General features: G+C 35.8%; 1 protein-coding gene across 1 annotated transcript in view; it reads right to left on the reverse strand.

The window, feature by feature from the left end:
* Positions 1 to 15,420: 15,420 nt before the first annotated feature.
* LOC104047568 (potassium voltage-gated channel subfamily H member 7) overlaps positions 15,421 to 17,908 on the reverse strand; it is a 157,683-nt gene continuing 155,195 nt past the window's right edge. The window contains exons 8-10 of the mRNA XM_064453239.1: positions 17,285 to 17,684; positions 16,363 to 16,562; positions 15,421 to 15,483 (exon numbers count right to left, since the gene is read on the reverse strand). Of these exons, the coding sequence (XP_064309309.1) occupies positions 15,421 to 15,483; positions 16,363 to 16,562; positions 17,285 to 17,684 (663 nt within the window). The remainder of the gene's footprint in view (positions 15,484 to 16,362; positions 16,563 to 17,284; positions 17,685 to 17,908) is intronic.

A 17,908-nucleotide genomic window follows, 5' to 3' on the forward strand; every position in this document is an offset into this window, starting at 1 on the left:
AATGACAGATTAGTCCCATCTAAAGAGAGCAGGTTTTCAATAGGTGATTGACTGTTAATCATGTTCAAGCTTTAAGAAAGGCAATATTACACAAGTCTGGCTGCATCAACCTCTCCATCCCCAACTAATGGTATTGCTCAATGCTAAAGTTAAAAAGTTCAGGCAGATTGAGCACAACCAACAATGTCACCACCTGATGGTGAAACAAAAGTATCCGTATAAAAAGATTACATGGAAAGACATGTGTTGATGTATTGTCAGCTTTCGGAATTTGCACAGGTGTGGTTTAAGTAATCTTAGAGAAATTAATGAAAAAAAATTAAATTAGCTCTAACAGAGAATGTATACTATTGCAAGAAGTAATGTGGTAAGTGATTGTAATTAGATTTATATTTAACTACATAGCAAAGATTAGAAAGGTTACATTTTACAACAATAAATATAAGGCTGACAAACACCAGACGATTCATCCCTCATTATTTTATCTTTCTAGACCCTCCCTTCCTCTGTGTCAGATTCAGTTCATTCACTTATTTCCACAGCAGAACACAATGTGTTTCTATCCATCTTACAGAAGATGGATATGCTTTTTTTCCATAATAAATACAAGATGCATTTAACTCTTCTTTCTACTTATTTAAAAGTGAGAAATTTACAAATAACCAAATATAACACCAGTTATGCTCTTTGTGTACATACCCATGGCATTGGCTTCAGCCTACTTCCCTTCCCTGTGCTAGTGAGTTTTCCCATACCACACAAGTAAGCAGATTTGCATGTGGGAGAAGGGCAGAGGGAAAGATGCGGGAAGTGTTTCCATCTTTCTCTATTCCCTTCATTGTAAACCTGGTGGGTAAGGTGCTTCAGTGGTAGCCCACTGGTAGAATAACTGCAGGAAGAAAAAGGCACTTTTACGTCAATAGGAGGACAGGAGCAGAAGTTGAGGCAGAAGCACCTATTATTCAGATAACAAATTTGGATCTAAATGATATTTTGAAGATCAGAATGTGCTCATCACTTCTTTTGGGGGATGATTTTCTGGATTGTAATAGACAGTGGAAAGCAAGTGGAACTGGTCAAGAAAACCGATTTTCCAAGCTCAGAAGCATGGGCAAGCCTGTCCTCCCTTTCCTGTCTCTGTGAGATCTAGCAATTTTTTTTTTTAGTGGCTTGTACAGCAGTAAGAAATAACAGCTGAAAAATTTCTAGGGAACATGAGCAGTGTGGACTTTCTTTGTGTATTCTACACCACAACACAGAAGATGGAATTTTATTTCAATTTTTTTCAGATCTAAGGAAAATATAATGATAAAACATTGATAGCAATGTAATTGCAGGAAATAATTGCTCAGAGTAAAATTGTTAATGTGGATTTATTCTCAAGGAATTTTTCAAATATGTGGACTTTCAGTTTTAACTTAAATTTATCGCTAGACTATAAATTCATTGTAATGTATTTTACATGTAATTAATAATGATGACCTTTTCAATAAACACAAAAGGATGACTTTTAAAATAAAGAATAGAATTGGTCTTTTATTTTCAGAATGATCTTTTATTTTAAAAAATGCTCAGCATAAAAAGAAGTGACATTTCTTATAAGAAGTTATATTTGATTTTTTAAACTAAAGATTCACATCTGATTAGCAAAGATGTCCCTATAATTTACAGCCCAAAACTTGGCAATTTTTGTCTCGTTTCTCAGAAGGCCTTTGAGGCCAAATTACATTAGGTCTTTCTCACTGAACCTGTTTTTCCTTTAAAGTATAGTCAGAAATGACAAAATGGCAGCATCTCAGAAATAATGAAATGTCAACTAGTCATTGAATGGGCGGTGTAGCCCATGTTTCGTGGCCAGTGCTGGTGTACCCTGCAATTTCCTAGGGAAATCTTTAGCTCCAGTAGCATGAGTTGGGCAATAGCCTTTCTCCTCTCCCCTCCTGGCCAAACCTCCCCTTTCTTTCCCAATTCAGACTGACCCCAGCAGTCTGAAACAATGAAATACTGGTAATTTTTCTGGTATCTTGAAAATGCAATATGGGCAAAAGGGGACACTTAGGAGAGTCACTGTGGGAAAAAGAGACCAAGACTCTGCAAATCTGAAGACTGAGTGAAATTTCAAAATGTCTTGTGTGCTTTTAGTCTCCTAGGAGGTAGGGTGCACTCCAAGATAAGAGAATTAACAATTCATGTTTGAAAGGCAATTAAGTATTTTCTATTGTTAGACAGAATGAATCTGGATAATCTGATTTATCTTCATTTTATGGCTGTACAATTATGTTTAGTGTCAAAAGTTCCCCTTGTGGTGACCCAGACTACAGTGATCTAAAAAACCCCATATTTTCCATGGCTTTAACAAAACATCCAAAATTACTCTGGCTGAAACTTTAATATTCTTTAAATATAGAACCAAATCTTGTCAGGTTAACATCATCTGAATCATTTCATTGACTTCTGCTGAGTTTAACTGACCTCAGCAGGAGCAATCAGGTGAGTATATTGTTTTAAAATAGGATTTGGCCCCAGGCTTTTAGCTTTTAATTTTGCTAACCTTGATTTTTCAATTGCTATTTTCAAGTTTTGTTACTGTGGGACAGATTGGGCCTAATATTTAGAAAAAAAATCAGTTATTGTATGTACCTTTGCAGTTTCATCTCTCAGATTAAAAGTCAGTTCTAGATTGGTGAGGAAGAGATCAGAAAATTCAGGGTACATGTCCAAAACTTCTAATAGATCTTCTCGCTGGATCTTATGCAAGTCACAGTAAGTTAAAGCTCTCACATCTGCATTTGACTTTCCTGGTTTTGCATAAAGATGTACCATCTCTCCAAAAATATCATTTTTCCCTGCAGAAAGAAAATTGATGGAGATTATTATTTTAAACATGAATAAGCCATTAAACTGAGTGATGTATTTCTTTATAATAATGGTATAGAATACTTGATTTTACATTAAGTGATACAATCAGATTACCATTGCATATATGTTGTTGTAAATCAGAAGTATTATTATTATTAAATATTAAAAGTAAAATTATTAGGATCAGTGAAATTACATAGACATGTGACTGGACTAAGTGAAAGGAAAACCTAGTTTCATTACAGTTTTTCTTCAGTTCTGTCAAAACAGCATGACTAGAGCAGGTTCCTTTGTCCTTTCTTACAAAAACATTATTTGCTGATTTAAATAATATTCTTATGATGACAAAGATGTAATTTCTGTTGTTCAGTAGAGTCCAGGACCACCCTGGCCTGGAATCTTATTTTGTTAATAATTACATGAAGAATCAGATCATACTTGAAATATATTTTAGTAGAAAATAACTTAGTTTTTATATTTTTCAGAGGGAATGCAAAACTTCCAAAATGCAGAAGTTGTTCTGAAGGAGCTCTTTAAACATAGGTGCTTCTATTTTGATACTATTAAAATTCTTTCCATTAATGTTGACATACTCGCAATACCCATTTGCTAAAATTGTCATCTCTATTTAATTGCTTGTTTTCCCCAAATCTGTACTAACCTTCATAAATGCAGAGCAGCCATAGCCATAGACTGGTGCAAAATATGCTCTAAACTAAGGGTTGCAGGCCTTACCTGCAAAATGAGGTGTGGGGGAAAACACTTGTGGAAAAGAATAGTGGTCACAGCAACTGAGAAACCGTAGACAGGTAAAAAAGAATACAGGGGTGATTTTGCCTCTCTGTTAAACATTTGTGTCTATTATATTAGGTTACTGCAAATAGTTCTGGTTTCTCCATTTTCTAAAAAGGAAGCTGAAAACTGGGTGAGCAAGCAGCTAAAAGATGCAAAAAATAATTTAAGTGCTGATTTACAGTGTCTTAAAGAGCACAGTGGACAGGAAGATTAAGAGGTAACCTGATTATATTGCATATATCCTTATAGAGAGGAAAAATTACTTGGTACATAATGCCTCTAGAATATAATAAAGAATGCATAGCAAGAACCAATGGAAAGAAATTGAAGCATGATAATTTTATACTGGAAATAAAGCACACACTTTTAACAATAAAATTATTAACTATGGAAATAAACTGCCAAGAAAAGTGATCCCTTTTTCATCTCATTATGTCTTCAGATCAAAACCCATTGCTTTCCTTTCATCAAACACAGTTCATTAGACACAACAGATAGTTAAAGGTATGAAACGTAACAGGAATCGGTGATATACAGAGGTTAGCAGATACAATCTAATAATCCTTCTGCCCTTAAAGTTTATGAATGCTGAGGTCCCTATTCAAGGCATATGATGCCTTCTCTGCAATATGACTATTGGCATGATCACAGTATTTTTATATCTTGTCCATAAAGCTGAAAGAGGTGGTAGTTTCTACGAGGTCACCAGCCATCGCATTTTCTAAGGATTTGGCACAGAATTGCTGTTGTCAGGTCAGTACTGATCAGGCCTTACTCAGCAGCATCAGACAGTGCTGATAAGTTGAGGAAAAATGGGGGAAAACCCCAACATTTTCAGAACACACTGATTTCTGTGATGAAATTGCAATACTTGGTAAGGGTGGAAACTTCATCCATGTTACCTCTGTTGGACTGAAGTCTTTTCAACCCCAGAGGACAAAGCATTGTGTGTTTTTTATGTCCATTTCTGTGTGTTGGTTTTTCAGAAAGATGAATTAACTAAAAATGTTTGGCTAAATATCGGTAATCTTTATTAAGTTTCTGTGTGATTTCACTGCAGAGCAATTTTAATTTGTATAATCTATTCTTTTTTAGCAGATTCTTCAAGATACCACAAACTCATCAATTGGAGCCAGGTATCAGGCAGGCTCCTGCCTCATGTATTGTGCAATGGTTGTGGGCCCACAGAGCAGTTCCTTTCAGCTGCAGTTGTGCACAGCTGTGTCTCTCTTTCTGTCTGGACCACCATTCCCTGGGAGAACAGGGCTCCAACTTGTGGCCCTGGTGGAAGGAGCTGTAGGCTGAAGAGCTGCAGTGGCATCGTCCTGCATATACTTGGGTTTCTGCTGCAGTGTGAGAGCACAGGGATCTGATGTGCATAACACGTAAAACTTGACCTGTCTGCATCTTTGGTCCCAGAAGAAATTAATGAGTTCATAGACTTGTCAGTTTTTCTTGATTGTGAGTGCTATAGAAATTTACATGTGTTTGATGTAAGAGATGAAATCCTCAATGAACCACACCATTCATAATCAGGGGAAGACACTCACACAGGTAAGTAAAAACCTTACAGTGTTATGCTTGCATGCTCCCTACTTTGCTTGTACCTAAAGCTGGCCCAGCTGATGAGGTGCGACAGCATGAGATGACAAATTATCTTGATAACACCACCTAAACCTAGGGAAGGACTGCTGTAGGCACACCTTTTTACTTCTGCTCACATATCCACCCTGCAAAGTACTAGCAGAATAATCAGTCACAAGTGGATTAATAGCAACATACTGCTACGAGTCCACATTTTGCTTCAGCTACTTTTCCAGCTGTAAGTTCCTACACAGAGTGATAAATAGAAAGGCGAACATATGAACCATGTTACAGCTGGTGTAAGTTTCCATAGAGCAATATCCTTATCTACTCAATTATTGTTTGCATTCTTATTCCCTGATATTAAATGGGAGAAACAAATCGGTAGTCCTGTTTATGTAGGGTTTTAGATATTTTACTTTTAAAATTGCTGTAGGTAATGAAGTCTTATTGGTTCCACATAAAAACCATCACCAGCTGCAGGTGAAATCCTAGCTGGATTGAACTCTGAGCCATCTTCATTGGGAAAGGAGTAACTCTCCACGCTATACAAACAAGAACATGTTGATAAGAAATATAGGGGAAACACTGGTATTATTACACTTAAGTATCAGTCTCGATCAGATTGATCTGTTGTTCTTTTCCTATATGCTCAGTGAGCAGAAGCAGACATTTATGAAAACCTCTGGAAGAAATTTTGAATGCCTAAAGCAGATACATGTTTTTCTCCAGCTAGCGTATAGTGGGCCTGTGTGTCTCAGTACCCTCATACACTGTTCAAGAAAAGAGAGTCCTTGACTTTAGTTCCTGCAGCAGAATCAGAACTGGAGTAATCTGGTATCTGCTTGCCTCAACTTGCAGTTTGCCACTTACCTAGGTATAAATCTGACTCACTCCTGCTCTTATATTTTAGATATCCAAGAATGTGGGCTGTTTGGTGCGCATGAATTATTACAGTAATGTAGACTTTGCTCCTTAAACGAATTATTTCTCTGCTTGATTTTAAATAACAGTGAGTAAAATGTGTACAGATTTCCTCCCCCAGGAACAACAACGGATATTTCTTTTCAATCTCCTCACTGTTTTAACATGCCTTGTAGTAATCTACTTACCAAGAATGGCTACAACAATGTCACTCTTAAGGATTTCAATGGAGCCTCTTGACACAAAGTAAAGAGCGGTGAGAACATCTCCACAGTGCACTAAAGTGTCTCCAGGAGGTGCATGTGTTGTCTTAAATTTCATAGCCAAAGCTCGAAGACAGCCTTTACTGGCCCCCTGGAAAGCTTTGCAGTTCTGAAGTAAATTCTGGTTGAGGTGCAGACAAATATCAGCTTGTAGGCATTCTGGAAACCCCTTCAGGACCTGGAAAGACAAGTATAAGGATTTCATGTGAATGCTATGAAAGTTGCTTTATGTAATTTTAATGTTTTCTTCCTGGACAGAAAGAAAGAAGTGACATACAAATAGAGGTGGCCCTAAGAGCTGTCAGAGTATTGCAATTCAACAAGTGCAACAATATACAATATATATTGCAAAGCTTATACAATGTGAGTGCTAATGTACATACTAATGCATGTAGTGGTTACAAAATTTGTTATTAAGATTTCTTTCATTGCAAGAAATGATAACAAGGCATGTGAATGAATATACTGCAGTAAAATAACAAACAAGAAGCTAAAGGGAGAGTCTTGACTGATTTTCACCTATTTGGACTAATATGTCTATTTTCTTTTTGTCATTTATAAAAATATACATTTAATATGAGAGGTTTTTGCTCCAATAACCATGACATTGGTAAAATGAGAGCTATCTGAACAAGATCAGATATTTTTCAGAGAATGGGTGACTTAATGAGAATTTCATGTTAAATATATTCTGCTTGCAAGTGTAGGACTTAGATTTTTATCAGAAAAAAGCAACACGTGCCAGTGAAACAATGATGTTATGCAGATTTACATAGGCAGATGATCAGTTCAGCAAACCACAGGGTTAGTTGCTATGGTCCTTGCTCATCTCTTCCTCAGAACAATGGGAGTCTGCCTGAAGTGATTCCTCTTGGGTACCATGGTAACATGTTAATTTTGTTTAGAAGGAAAGAAGTGAGCTACTTAGAACATGGTCATTATGTGTGAGCTTTTCTAAATTATCTAGGATCGTCTTTCCTCTGTTTCTTTTAGAATCAATAAATATTTCTGCTACTGACTTTATGGGAGTACTGCCCACCCTGTGACTCTGCCCACTGTGTTAAGGAACCGGTCTGACACATCAGTATGCATGACCCTTTCTTTCCCTTAAGTCCTGTTATCTGCTGTCAGTGATGTTAGTGGGTTATGTGCTTTCCCTTGAACCGGCTACATCAGTAGCATATTTCCAAGGATAAAACATGAACTGATGTTACCAGTCTTATGAATTTGTAAACAGGATGTGTCTTTTTATTATTAGAGCAGTCTATTAATTATTTCCTGTTTATCCTCTGCACTGTTTTTCTACAAACATGTAAATATTCCTGCACAGAAAAAAAATATACAAAATGCATTCACTTGTTGCTATATTAATTCTTACTTCAGCACAATAAAGGTCTGTGTGCTCGCTCTTATTGCATAAAGTTATTGACAACTCATATTGATAATATATAAGCCTTCTGTCCACAGAAGCCAAGCTATGATTTACAAATGAAACATTAGTACCTTAGTTGAAATGTTTCTATGATTGCTATGGAAATCAATGCTGTGAAATAACAAACAGAATGTTTTACCACACATATATACAACAATTTTATGAGCTATAGGGCATTACTGCATGAAATTTATACATCCTCAGAAAAAGCCAGCATTCAACACCAATAAGCAAAAGAAAACATGATAAATGAAAAGCTTCTGTGGTGCCACAGTATCTATCACACCCCTAGAAATAGATTAGTACCCAATTACTATTTTTATTTTAATGTAATAATATTGAATTAGAAATATTGTTGGTTGTGGCAACTTATTTACTGAATGATTCTGAGAAACTGATAATCAAATATGTCTAGTTAATGATACCAGTGGAGAAAAATTGCAGATGTTCATTTTGAAATTGTTCTCTAGTCATGTGAGTAAAAAAGACCTATTCTGAATTAATTATTTTGCTATACACCTATCTGAATATAATTTAGAAGAGCTCCATTTTTTATAGGATGCAAAATAGGAAATATATTTCCAATTCAGAGGTACTTACAAGAAAAGATATTTGAAATGCTAGGAAGTCAAGAGCACAGCCTTAGGATAAACTGTATTAATTTTTCACATCAGCTTCTGTTTTTCTCATTTATCAAGGGATTGTACTTTACCATTAAGCAAAAACCATGCAGACCGTGTGTGTTGGTTTATATTTCTGAAGATACTTTGGGGATTTCTTTAAAGAAACAATTATTTTGGTAATTAATTTATACTTAATATGAAATTGTTCTAAAATCATTGCATATTAGTTAATAGTTATTTATATGCCAATAACATCTGAAAGATACTAGCCCTCTTTCAAGTATCTGTGATTAAAAAGTCCCTGCCCCATGGAGCTTACACTCTAAAATAGTTGTTATACACCAGACAGGAGAACATTTGCTCTTTAATACAATTGTCAAATCTCTAGAAGGACGACAGGTGCCCAAATAACATTGATTTCCAATGTAGTTTTAGAGATTACTCCACTAATGCCAGTTTAGAAATGCAAGAAAGAAGCTGATTTGAAGATAAATTTGTTAAAACGTTGCTACACACTGCATTTCTAATGGGAGCTTACCATACCATGCACATTGTATGTAGTGAGGTATTTAATCCAAGTCCAGCAGCTGACACTACACAGAATTTGATGTTTCCAAACTAAGTTCTATGTTGTGCAGTACAGACAACATCTTGCCAACCCAAGCCTCCATGTACGTTTTTAATATTCAGATTTTCATTACTTTGAGAAAATATCTCTTATTCATAAATTTTTAGCTTGTGTTAATAAAGAAGTATCTGATTCTCAGAGATATCTGTGTTTGTGTAGAGCAGGAACAATTGTATTGAAAGTCATGTTCTTATAATGTGGCAATCAACATCAATACATTATGTGTACACATACTGACAACTCTAAATATTAGAAAATCATCCATGCAGTCTTCAGAATAATGAGATTACCTTAAAAATAATAAAACTCTAAATATTGCATTTCACTTCCTTTGTTGTGAGCTTTTGGAGTCTTTAAGCACATTTAAGTCACACTCCAATGTGAGAACAAAAATTCAAAATACGCTTTTGTAAATAACTGAAAGCCAGCATAAGCTTGAAGTTATATAAATGCAGGACTCAATGATGCAAAAATAAAATAATTTTCAAAATAAAATTTTGATAAAGCTAGAATTGCTTTTTAAATAGCATTATTCTCAATGACAAATCCAAATTTAATAAATCATTTGAATACAGGTTTGGGTTGCAATTGCTCCATTCTTTCCTGACATATTTCTATTGTTACACTCAATATCTCCTCAACAGTGATTCCACCGGGCCCTGGTGAGAAAAATCCTGGATTCTCATGGTTAGAATCATAGTTAGAATCAGAACTCATGCATAATTCAAGAGACACATCTTCTAAAAAAGAGATATAACAAGTTATAAAATCAGCCTCAACCACCCTCCCCTCAATAAAAAAAAAAAAAAAAGAAAACCAGTTATGATGCCGTGACCATAGGCTCCAGTTGTCCCTCCTTGATAGTTATCAAATCCAAGTTCAGTCATCTCTTCCTGTCTGGAATAAAACTTATTCCACATCAAATAACATTGGTTTATCTACTTGGCATGCTTAGAGAGGAGGAAAGTGTCATTCAGCAAGAAGGAAAACATTTTGTGTGGAATAAGTGATTGAAGCTGATGAAGGAATAGGTGAGGATAATAGGGACACAATTCACATTGCCTTGAAGAATGTGGTCTTTTATAAGCGGAGAGGGAGTCCAGCTTCATTAACTTCTCTTTTTCAAGATGACAGCAAGGTATCAGTCACACATGTATCAGACACCTTTATGACAACAGAACTGGAGACATGTATGTTCCCTAACCTCAACCAAATAGCAAATGTTTGGGACAATGATAACTTTGTTTTGTTTGGATAAATGATAAGATTCATGACAATTTTAAGATTTTCTCTCCTCAGTTCTGGAACAGGTATTGACCTGTGTCCCATAGAAAAAAATCTAGAAAGCATCCAAGCTGAAGCAAATCAGGATATTACACTACATAATATGTAATTATACATGTTAATTGTATGTCAATACATTTATTGACAATAATTGTAATTAAACATGGAAATATCATGACATTCCATACCAACAGAACCACAGAATGTTTGAGATTGGAAGTGATCTCTGGAGGTCATCTTGTCTGACCTCCCTGCTCAAGCAGTGCTACCTAGAGCTGGTAGTCCAGGATGATGTCCAGATGGCTTTTGAATATCTCCAAGGAAGGAGACTCCACAACACCTATGGGCAACTCATGCCAGGGCTCAGGCATCCTCATAGTAAAAAAGTGCTTCCTGACATTTAGGCGGAAACTCCTGTTTCAGTTTGTGCCCACTGCCTCTGGTCCTGTCACTGGGCACCACTGAAAAGAGCCTGGTTCTGTCTTCTTTACACCCTCCCTCCAGGAATTTGTTCACATTAATGAGATCCCCCATGAGCTTTCACTTCTCCAGGCTGAACAATCCCAGCTCTCTCAGCCTTTCCTAGTATGAGAGGTGCTCCAGCCCCTGCAGTCTGGCAGTCAAAGAGATTCCTTTAATTCTGCGTATAACCTTCTGCCATCAAACATTAAATGCCAGGCTGCAGTCGAAGAGAACACAAGAGAGCTCTTTTGTATTGTAGGTCTGTATGGGGTATGTTGGAACTCATTCTGACTATGGCTTTCTTGTCCCAGAACCAGAGTCAGACTTATTTATCAGACTTATTTATGAGTAGCAAGTGTCCAGCATATAGAGGGAAAGATAAAGGTAGACTTTCTAGTTCATCTGACAATTTAAGCTGGTGTAAATTGAAAGAGGAATTCTGGTCCTTCCCCACATTATCTGTTTATTCCTGCCCTGTCTTGATCTCTCCCTGTGAAATGGCTTGAGAAACTGATCCACACAAAAACTTTGAGCAGCTGAAGGTACAAAGAGGCTGCAATAAATATACTTTGTGTCGCAGACTACACATACCTAATCTCTTCTTACAGGAAAATTTTGCTGAGTCAGATTTTTTCTTTGTTTTTGGCAGGATATGAAGGAGGTCCTTATAACAGTTGAGAGAGAAGAGCAGCAGTGTGTGATGATGAGCTAATTAATCTTTCTGTGAGATTTGAAGTCTGAAAATCATAAAAAATTAGGATATTTTGCTTTCAGTCATTGTCATGCCACAGATTTGTGTGACATTTTTATGTTGAAATTACTGGAGCTGCAGTGGATCATTCTTCATCTATAATCTTATTACAGTTTCTGAGTACATCTGAAAGGTGATTGCTGAGATATGTTATGTTGCTGGGTGAGTAGGACAGAAAATAATTTGGGTTTCTTAGACTGTTGACTTCCTCATCAACAGAAAATTTTAATGTCTGTAGAAGTTGGAAGCTGACCAGATCCGTGTCTTTCCAAAAATGTAATAATAGTTGGAAAATTGTTAATTGTTTTTGGTTTTGAAATATTAGACCACAAAATACAGTGCACTGAGAAACTGATAAAGGATAACTTTGCAAATAGATTGACATTCTTTAAGTCTTTTTTTTCCTGTGAGGTCTTCTTTTCTGTAACCGTTAAATGTAGGGATTCATGTTTTTAAGTGGTCTTGTTGCAGAAAATGAAAGAACAGCATTACAGCTAATCATATCTGAAGTACTTTCTGATAGTCTTACATGTCTTATGATTTCCATTATGACATATAGACAAATAGCAGCACCATTTTCCACCATGATTATATGTTCCTTCTGTATAACCATTTACTCCTAGTTTTTGTTCCAAACACTTCTAATTTGGATTACCCTTCTGTTGATATAAAGAACTTCTCCTTGTTATTTTTGAAATTTTATTTTACTTTTCTAGTTTTCTTGTTCCAAGAATATTACTGGCAACAGTTGTATTGGTAGAATTGTCTCGGTCATAAGAAGTGATCACAGCGGGAGGAAAAGCAAGAATAATAAATGTAGTGGTGTCATCCAGTGACCAGTGGCCAGTTTCTCACATAAGAAACCTTACCAAAGCAGTGATGAACCTGCCTTTTATTTGATACAGTAGCACTGATGGTTCTGAACTTTTGAGATAGGTGTGTACTTGCATGATCAGTGTGGCCAAGACAACTTGTCACAGGTGTAAAATCAACCATTTACTTGGATGCTTGCAGGAGAAGGTTCCATAAATTTCTATATAAAAATTCTGACGACTTCTCTCCTTTCATGGTACTGGATAAAACCCAAAATAAAAAGGAGGCTGTCTCACATCTAAAATTTTAATTAACATGTACATTTGGCTAAACACTTTCTGAAGCTTGTCCCACTTATTTGCTTCTTTGAACACTTTTTAAAGGTAAAATAAACCAATAAAGGTATTCAGATGCACAGAAGATCCATGGAAAGAAGGAGGGGGAGGGGGGGTTTGGGGGGAGGATTGTAAAAAATACATGCATAACTTAAAAAACTTAAAAAAGGATCTCAAATACTAAATATGTCGTCTTATCATCTTTTCAGGGTAAGCATCACAGGCATGCTATTATCAGTGCTGGACTGATAACGTTGGAATGAAGGGGGAAAAGAAGGCAAAGAGAGTTTAGGAAAAACAGAACAGGATAGTCTGAAAAATAAAAATTATATCTTTGAGTCTTTGGGACTGGTGACATCTTTCATGAAACAATATACACTGTAAATAATGTTTTTGTAATTTCACTTTGCCACTGTATGCCACAGGGATATGGTTTAAATTATGCTTATTTTATAGACTCAAGATTTTTATCCAGATTAAAATAAATCCCAAATCCTGTTTATCCAGTCCATGCATAATCATGTAGAACTGTTTTTATCAAAATACATTACGCAATGAAACATAATCAAAGAGATGTAGAAATGAAGCAGAGGGGCCCAAATGAAAAAATATACAATGTTCTTAGCATATTTCACCAGCAGGTGTTTAAAACTAATTTTAAGTTTAGCCATTTCAAATGAGCGTAAAGTATTATCTACTGGTTTTCAATATAAAGTGTACGACACTGTTTAGGAAATCAAGTTTACTTAGTCTTCGTGTAGTATTATTCCTGAGGTTAAAAGCTGTTTTGTTTTGTTTTTTTTTTTTTCACTTTTCCTGAATTCTTAAGTATATTACTGATGATAATTAAAAGCACCTTTTGAAACATATTCTCTAATTTTGTTTATATATATATATGAAGATGTGTGTGTCTACATTGCATGTACATATATATATATAAAATGTAAATTATTCATGCATTTCATATTTCAAAGGAGAAAGAGGACTGAGTTTTTGAATTTTCTTCACTTTTCAGTCATGAAATGAAAAAGAAAGACATTGGATCAAATTCTGCCTTCAGATACTTGCAAAATACTCCCAGTAAATGTTGACAGGAGTCAAACACATTTGTCTGAGGACAGTATTAGCCCTTTGGTGTGTAAATGCGAATATTTCATGCAAAATTAAGTTAATACCACATGCAAGTCCATCTCATATGCACATGGCTTATAGCCAAGAAAACTTCATTGGTGCTTGTGCTAACATGCATATATGGTTTGAACTAAGAGCGTTCACACAAAGGAAAATGCAGAATGACCAGCATGGCAACTTTGTCAGAGTGACATTCCTACAGAGCAACTATCTAATGCAAACCAATATGCACATGACCTTTTTTGGGCAGAGAAGCATGATTTGAGTTGTGGGGTAAAACAGTGATTAATAAATGTGGTTGGATTAGCATTTCTTAATGTCTAATTTTTAGTAACCATTTTGCCCCACATCTGATTCTACTTGGATAATTTCCCTTTGCTATCTACCCCTTTGTCATGCAAAAAGTTACAATTAAAATTAGAAAGCATTGAACAAGCTCTAAACCCGACAGATAACATGGATATTCTCCACACTTTATACTGGAATTAAATTTGATATAAATACCTCCTGCTCTTACCAGTGGGTGGTGTTATTCCATGTATTTAGGTATGAAGCAGACAGGAAAGAGATAAATCTTTCATAAGTACAACATAAATCACACAATTCTTATATTATCTTTGCACTAAGTGTAATATAGTCAAACTCACTTCTTAAGAAAATTAAGCGACTGCCATAAAACTTGAGGGATAGAATTGTGAACAGAATAAGAAATAAAATATAATAAAACAAGATACTAAACTTGATTTTTTCACATTTTATTTAAAACAAAGCCTCCAAACTGCCTCACAATCATACTGCAGAATATGGGCTGCTTAATTAATTTAGTTAGCATTCCACATTACTGACAGATCCAAGACTAATTCCAGTACACCAATTCCTGCATTACGCAAAGTTTAACCTGCCAACATCCATTCTAAGTTACTATTTCATGTGAAACAGATGTTCTTAGTACATCCATTAGTGGCAATTAATTAGTTAAGGTATACATGTTTTTTTAATATCTTCAGAAATAATTCAGTGAGCTACTTTAGCATTAGGCTGCACCCACCTGCAGCTTAAGAGCCTGATCCTGCATAGTGCTGAGTACCCCACAATCCCATTGCCATCGGAAGGAATTAGAGCCATTCAGTGCCATGCAGGATGGAGCCACTAATGCTGCATTCCACTGCAGGAATCCCCGGCAGAGGTTTATACAAGAATCTTAGTCCTGCACTGGACATAATATCCCTCTGGAGGGGACACTCACGGAAGGTGGGAGGTGAAGCCCAATATATTTAATTTGCTGTCTTACTTTTAAGATCTGCTTTACTTAATGGTAACCATAAAGTCAAGCTGTCACTGATTCAGCTTTTTAAAAGCTTTTAATTGACACCATTGTTTCTGCTTACTGCATAAAAGTGTACCACTCTGACAGTCATTCACAAACATATGTATAGATACCACATGGAAGCTGTTTGAAATTATGTCAAAATTTTGGAGATTGATTTCTAGTTAAATTGTTACAAAAATGTATAGATATTCTTCTTCTTCCCAACTTTATGGAGAGCTCTGCAAAGTCTCTAATCTGTAACTCAGAATAGCTCCAGAAATAGCATCCCTCTAGAGACACAGATTCACAGATCCTTAAGATGCACAATGCTCTCAGTGTCTTCAAATGTATGTCAACTTTTCAGAAAAAATGTTGCTGTCTCCAGAAAATAAGCCAGAAATATAGATGCTTACTTTTGCTCATTAGCAGGTTGTTAGTCCTATTTAGCTGGCCACATAATATATTTTTCTATAAGGAGCATTTACAGTTGCTTTTTTTTATCAAGAACAGAAAATATGAGTGTTGTACCTTGCCACTTCCCAGAAATGATATTCTGTGGATCGCTAAATGACTAGTAGTACTGTGTTGACTTTCAGTGCAGAATTATGTGGTTGTGGATGCAAGCAAACTGCTGTTCAGACTATCATATGGTCAGAATACTTTACTCTGAAAAGAGCAGCTAATCCACCCACACGCTTCTCCCTTCACCCACCCGAATACACCTGTTCTAAATTACATGATAGGTTTTTGAAAAAGAATTGATCTCCACAGGTTTTATGGAAGAGTAACTCTGTAGGTACAAACAAAACTACTTGTTTGATAATGGGAGTGGAAAATCAGGCCAAAGAACAAAAAAAATCTGGAACAGCTATGCCTGAAATAGGAAAGCGATGTTTTTCTTGTCTTAAGCTTGTAATAGTCAACTGCAGTTCTCAAGCTTTCCTATGCACAGTGCGAGTTCAGATTTCTGATATAGCTTGTAATAATCTAGGCAGTTAAATGTTTGGATGCCAAATGTGTAATGGCTTGGTTTTCAATAATTGCTATATATCCACCACCCAGCTTGTACTTTTACAGCTCATAAATAATGAAGACTTACAATGTCCTTCTAAATTCTTGTGCATTTATCTATTCCTCAGCATCCATGCCTGAAAAACAGAACAACATACCATGTTCATGTCAATGCCATTGGTGTATGTCCATGCATGCTGGAAGTATTCCTCAAGTCGCTGCCGCAGTGGGTTGGGGATTTGATGAAAGCGTATAAACTCCTTTACTCGCAGCATCTGCATGTGATACCGTGCAGTTCCCGAGTAGAGTCTTTGGATTATTGCAGATACATTTCCAAAAATACTAGCGTACATTAATGCTGGATTAAATAGAAACAAAACTTACTTAAGTCATATCATTGGAATTTGCAGATGATGCAACAGTTCGTATAACGTACTTTGTATGTAAAACAGCTCAAATAAGACTAGTAACATTTTCAGATATGTGGAATTGATTTACCTGAAGCTTTTTATTTGATTGTGTCAGTACCAACTCAGTTAGCAGATGAGGCTTAAATATTGAATCATAATCAATTTGGTAATATTTATCTTTGGAGATTTGTAGTCCTGAACTTAGTGTTGTAAGTTAGGTTCATCTAATTTTACAGACTTCAGCAGAATTAAGAGCTAGGAACTAAGGGTAAGTACAAGTTAAGAACAAAGGGCAAAGTTAAGAACGTGTGCATACATTTATAGGTTCAGGTTTTAAATCAACAAATAAAATATGATTATTGAAAAATGATGGGCTATAGTTTCCTAAATCCATGCAAAACTCAGCTTTCTACCCTATACAGGATTTGCTTTCAGGCACTGACACACAACACAAAACTTCTGACAGTTTACATAACAGATTTTGAGTAGTCAAGCAACTTAACTGCTTCCTGACACTGCATGAGTCACAATATATTTTCACATATAACTTTGCTTTCCCTGGGAATTTGCCCTTCTGGCCACATGATTATAATCTTATTAGCTTAGACTGTTAAGTCATTTGCTGAAACACTGAGAAAAAAAGAAAAAAAAATAAGATAAAACTACTTACAGCCAATCAACATGACACAGATGGAAAAGATTTTCTCTGAGTTGGTGTTTGGAGACACATTTCCAAATCCTACACTTGTCAGACTGCTGAAGGTAAAATAAAGTGCTGTAACATATTTGTCCTTGATGGATGGTCCAGAGCTTGCATCACTCTTATTGTAATGCTTTCCTAATTGTTCTCCTAAAGAATCCAACCAGCCAATCTTGTGAGCCAAGTAAGGTCTTTCTACATTTCCAATGGCATACCAAATGCAAGCAAGCCAGTGTGCAATTAGTGCAAATATGCACATAAGGAGCATCAGAACTGCAGCACCATATTCTGAATATCTGTCCAATTTCCGTGCTACCCTCACCAAACGCAGCAGTCTCGCTGTCTTCAGAAGACCTATTAATGTTGTTGTCTGTAAAAATAAGATATAAATAGCAGCTAATTTCCTCTGTTAGCAAATATACGTTCATGAATAATCAGCATGAATAAACCAGTGCAAAGTCCACTACTTTGGGGAATCAATAAAACCAGTAGATTAACCCATTTTAATGTAATTTTAATTTTCTTCAATCAATCAAATTGATTATAAAAACAGTGAAGAAAACAATAAGAAATGCACATTTTAAATTAAGATAT

Source organism: Phalacrocorax carbo, chromosome 5 (assembly GCF_963921805.1).
Source record: "Phalacrocorax carbo chromosome 5, bPhaCar2.1, whole genome shotgun sequence".
NCBI lineage: Eukaryota > Metazoa > Chordata > Aves > Suliformes > Phalacrocoracidae > Phalacrocorax > Phalacrocorax carbo.